Below are 5,202 nucleotides of genomic sequence, written 5' to 3' on the forward strand. Positions count from 1 at the left end.
GAAGTTTCCTGGAGCCAAATGGCTCCTACCTGCCGGCTCTGCTGGGTCTGCAGCCTCCTCTGCGTCTGGTCAGCGGGGATGGGACCCCCCTGCAGCCTGGCCCGCGAGGTAGGGGGACCGTGGGGGCTGCGGTGTGGTCAGCAGCTGGGGGTGGGCAGGGGCCCCCGCTCCTGGTCCTGCCAGCACAGCTGGGGTGTCCATGGGGCAGCAGGGCCTGGCAGGCAGCTCCTGCTCTGCACGGCTTAAGAGAAGATGAGCGATGAAAACCCATGGGAGCTAGTGGAGTTAACTGGGAGATGTGCTGTGCCAGTGGCCAACAGCCACAGGGGCGGTTCACCCATGTCCAAAGCCTGGCTGTCCTGCTCCCAGCCCTGCAGCACTCCTGCTCACAGCTTTGGGCTGAACATGTCATCTTGTCCAGCCTGTTCACCAGAGCATAGCCTGGCAAGGCATTGTCTGATCCATGGCATTTCTAACTATGGGGGGTCTCTTGGCTGCAGCCGTAACACAGCTCCCCGTAAGAGGTGCATGGCAAGCAGCCATGAGATACATCCCTGAGGGCTCCCAGCCCCTCACTCCCTTCCCCAGTGCATGGTGATGCAGTGACTGGAGCCAGGGTGATGGCAAGGATGGGGCCAGGATCCCTGAGCGCCCAGCAGGGAGCAAGAAACACAACTAACCCACTGGGACAAGCACTGCAGCCAGCAGCTTGGCTGCATCAGGCAGGAGCTGAGAGAATGAAGGAAAAGTGGCTGTCATGGGCCACTGACCTTTCCACTGACCTCTCAGTTATTCCACCCAAAGGTTTGCAGTGTTTTCCAAAGCCTCCCTGAGCCCAGCTGTGTTTGAGCTGGAGACAAGACCCATGTGGTACCCCTGTGGCTTGGCCCCATTATAACCCAGTCCTCAGCATCCCAGGTTTTTAAGGGCATATCTGTTCCTCTACCAAGCAGGAACAGCAGGGTCTGATAGGAGATTTAGGTGGACAGGAGGATGAAAGGAGAGGTGAAAGAAATGGAAAGCCCACCTAGCTGGAATGTAGCCAGACACAGAAACCCAGGAGTATGGACCACAGTAAACTTACAGCACAGCATCTCTGCTTGCAGGATCCAAACACAGCACTAAGCTGCTTGCCCAACCAAATTTAAATTGCTGACCTGTTCTCTGGCAGCTTCAGTTTGGATGTTTGACCCCCTCCCACTTAAAGCCCAGGCAGGAGCAACCCATGCTGGGGACTGCTCCCCAAAACTAGCTGAGTTGGGGCACCCTGTTTTACTGGTAAAACAAAAAAAAAAATCCATCCATTTGGGTTGACTGATCCTTCCATCCTTCACTGCTGGTCTTTTGGAATAGTGAACTGTCCTTGGTCTGTTTTGTTTCCTAGTACTGCTACAGCCAGCCAGCAGTAAGCCATAGCTACTGACTGTGTATCCTCAGGAACGTGGGGCAGATGGAAGCGGGGGTGCACTGTCCTGCACAGGGCTCAGGGAGCTGCTCCTGACACGGGTGCCTGGTACAGGTGCCTATAGCTCTGCAGCCCAGTCAGCTTCCTGCCTGCCCTTGCATCAGGCAGGGCTCACCTGCTTCCCTGCTCCAGCTGGGAGGATGCCCCTGTGTCACACAAGAGCTCCCAGGGGGCTGGAGGTGTGGATCCGGGGGAGGAAAAGGAAGGCCCTCTGCACACTGACCCCATATGACAACTGCCCTGTAAGGAAGGACGGGGGGTGACAACCTGCTGCCTTCACACCCACCTCATCCGTTTGGGTTTTTCCCCCAACCCTGCATGCTCCTCCTTTACTGTTGCAGTGAACTGCTCTCAGTCCTGGGCTGTCCTGCTCATCTTTCTCTGTTTATCCAGGCCTACACCAATCTGGCAGCTCATGTGCTTTCTAAACTTGTGTGTGTCTTTGCTTTTTTTAAACTCTTCAAGGGTAATTAAAACATTTGAACCCTTGGGGAGTCTCTCTCTAGAGATGCTCCCCATCATGGATAGCCCATCTCAGACAGTAGCTCTTTTCCCAGGGATGGGCCAACTGCAGTGGGAAGAGCCTTCAGCATGCTCCCAGTTCCCTTCCAAGAAACATCACCAGTTTGGATCTCTCCTTCAACTCCTTGGTCATGCCCCATCATAGGACTCTCTTGAAGCATTTCCCTTCCCTGCACTCTCTCAACCTCTCCAGCAATGCGAAGCTCACGCTGAGCCCAGCAGTCTTCTCCAACCTCGGGGCTCTGCGTCTGCTGGACCTGAGCAGCTGTGGCATCACCTACATCCACATGGACACTTTCAAGGGCCTGGGAAACTTGCACACACTGCTTCTAAGAAACAACAGCTTGCAAGAGCTCGATGTCCCTTTCCTTTTGCCACTGAAGGCTCTTATCCACCTGGACCTGCAGCACAACGCGCTGGTCTCTGTGGACGCTTGGAGCCTGCAGCTGATGGAGACAGTCCCACAGGTCTGTCTGGAAGGGAACCCCTGGGTCTGCAACTGCAGCGCGCACCCTCTGCAGCAATGGCTGCAGCGCAGGCGAGGTGAGCGGAGGGGATGGAGGTGTCGGGCAGGGGGAACCCCGAGTCCGCTTGCTCCCACCCCAGGGCAAGCTCTGGGATGGCTCTCCAGGGACCTGTCCTACCCTGTTGAGGGACAGCAAACCAAAATGTGATGTGTCTGTTCCTTGCTTGCAGTTCCATAGATACACCAAGGATTTCTAAGAATGTCAGCAGGATAATTTAGCCACTCTTCTGGACAATGGGCTGCATGTACACTTTGGCCTCTAAATCCATCTTTATGTGTCTTTGTGGAGTAACCACATTTTCACTGCTGAGGGCTTGGCAGCTCCTTCTCCGGAGCCAGGTCAGGCTCCAACCATCTGAGCTCAGCTCCCAGTAAGAGCAGTGAGGTTTCTATAGGTATCCATGAATTTTTCCATATCCAGTTAAAAGGAGCCTGCCAATCGGAGTCATACATGGTTCCTTGGTCAGGGAATTTTCCCTTTGGTTGTTCCTACAGTATGCTGAGGGCCAATGAGTCTGTAAGGCAGAGCCAGTCTTGCAACTCATCCCATCAATCCAGGAGCAAGTGGGGATCATCCCTAAACTGGAGAGGGGATGGGTGCAGACCCCCATCCCACCTTAGCGCATTTGTCTCCCAGCTGTGCAGGTGACCTGTGTGTCGCCCCCGGGGCTGAGGGGCCAGGAGATCGCAGCTCTGGATTCTCGGGACCTGGGCTGCCAGATTAAGCGTCGGTTTGCTCGTGGGCTCAGCACGGCACAGCAGATCACAGTGACCGAGAACAATAGTAAGTTATGCAGATTCAGAGGTGTCCATAAGGTCTAGCACCTTCCTCTCCTCCATCATACTGGACAGGGCCGCAGATGGAGGCTCCCTGCTCTGCCCCACAGTCCCAGAGGCTCAGGCTGCTGGGCCACGCTGGTGCAGTGGCTTGGTGGGAGGGTGGCTGACACCTGGAGGTGTTTGCTGGCTTTGTGACAGGAAAATTAACAGGTGCCATGAAGCCACATGGAGCACAGGCTCCACAGTGATGGGCATCAGTACGGGGCAGCAGTACCAGGGATCTGTCAGGCAGTTTTGCCCCCAGTGTTCACACCCCCTTGGTAGCTGGGTCTTGTGAAGAGCATTCGTGTTGCTCCTAATGAAAGTGATCCAGTGCTGGCTGCACGCCGCAGGCAGGCAGAGGGCTGGAGGATGGGCATCACTGTATGTGCCACAAGGCTGACCATGTGCCTTTCCTGTGCCACAGCCACTGCACTGCCTGCCAGGAAGGGGGGAAGGAGCTGGCCATACCTGGTGGGATTCCTAGTGACAGCGATTGGCATCTCCATCCTGATCGCGCTGGCTGCCAAGTGCAAGCTTGTCCACAAGAACTTCGCCAGCTACCGCCACCGGCCACTGCCCCAAAACCGCCCCATTTGAGGGCGCGCCTGAGGATGATGATGGCTTCATCGAGGACAACTACATCCAGCCCAGTGAGCAGCTGCCAGCAAAGGAGGAGCGAGAGTTGCATCGTTCCAGCTGAGCTTACAAGAACTCAGCCACCACTGCTGCGGCCTCTTGCTGTCTCCCTAGTTCCACCCACCTGCCCTTGGCTTTTTGTCCCAAATGTTTGGGGCAGGAGGAAAGGAGCAGAGAGGAGGGGAGAGAGGGCTGGGCTGGGAATGGTGATGAAGGCTGAAGGCAGCTGGTCCCAGAGTGTCCCAGCATGACACCAGTAGGCTGCACTGTCACAGGGACACCAAAACAGCTGCTGCTTTCCCAGTCTTGCTCGGATGCTGAGGATGAAGGAGGTGGTGCCTATCGCACCCAGGGAGCCCAGTGCAACGGGAAGAGAAGCCTGCCCTGGTGCTGCCTGCGGGGTCTTGGGCACTGGCCCCACTGCCCCATGGCACCAGACCCAGCCCTGCTCAGTCCCTCAATGCATTGTCATTCTGAGGTGTGATTAAAGCATGATTTATCCCTACCTCTGCCTGTAGTGGTTTGTTGGGACTCTCCCAGTGGCAGTGCTGGGAGGAGACCCCCCAGCCCCACAGCTGGGGTGTGGCTTTTTTTGCATGTGCTTTCAGGGACCATAAATACATTCCTCTAAGTGTGGCAGTGAGAGGCTATGTCTGTGGCACAACGAGTGCTCTTGTCCAAACAAATATTTCACCTGCTGTGGTGCAGGCAGTCCTTGTGCATCATCAGTGTTTCTGTGCATGTTTCTCCAGTGCTGAGTCCCACCACAGCCCTTCTTTCATTTCTCTCTTGCCTCTTCAGGAAGACAAGCTAAAAGACACTTACCTTTGCCCTGTCAGCTCTGCAGAGCTGAGCGAACCTGTCAGTGGTGCCAGTTGCAGTGCCAGGCATGTGCGCTGGGGCGAGACGACCCTCTCCCCCAGCACCCATTACAGAGTCCCACATGCCTCTTTAACTGTGGAGTAGTGTGAATGCGATAATTTTTACATTCCTGTCATCTTTGTGGTACGATGAACAGCACGTGAGACACAGGTAACTGCAAGTTATTTCTGCTGGAGTCGGTTCTGCCTTCATAGGTTACGCTGGAGTTAAAAGCAGGAAGCAGCAGTGGCATTCCCCTTTAGTAAGTGATTCATAAGGCTGGTACCAACTGGTTGGGAAGATTTCCCAGGGCGCAGCCCAGTCGTTACCATCTCTGATAGCTTGGGAGTCTCTTCGTCATGCTCCAGAG

The 5,202-nt window shown here is 55.5% G+C and overlaps 1 protein-coding gene across 1 annotated transcript; it reads left to right on the forward strand.

Annotated features, from left to right (window-relative positions):
* Nucleotides 1–6: 6 nt before the first annotated feature.
* CUNH1orf210 (chromosome unknown C1orf210 homolog) lies at nt 7–4,476 on the forward strand. The gene is given in 5 exon segments (XM_008640878.2): nt 7–108; nt 2,023–2,530; nt 3,151–3,297; nt 3,760–3,919; nt 3,921–4,476. Coding segments are annotated over 5 exon segments (1,020 nt in total). The 5' UTR covers nt 7–18; the 3' UTR covers nt 4,036–4,476.
* The last annotated feature ends 726 nt before the right edge of the window (nt 4,477–5,202 follow it).

Source organism: Corvus brachyrhynchos, unplaced genomic scaffold (assembly GCF_000691975.1).
Source record: "Corvus brachyrhynchos isolate BGI_N302 unplaced genomic scaffold, ASM69197v1 scaffold48, whole genome shotgun sequence".
Lineage (NCBI taxonomy): Eukaryota > Metazoa > Chordata > Aves > Passeriformes > Corvidae > Corvus > Corvus brachyrhynchos.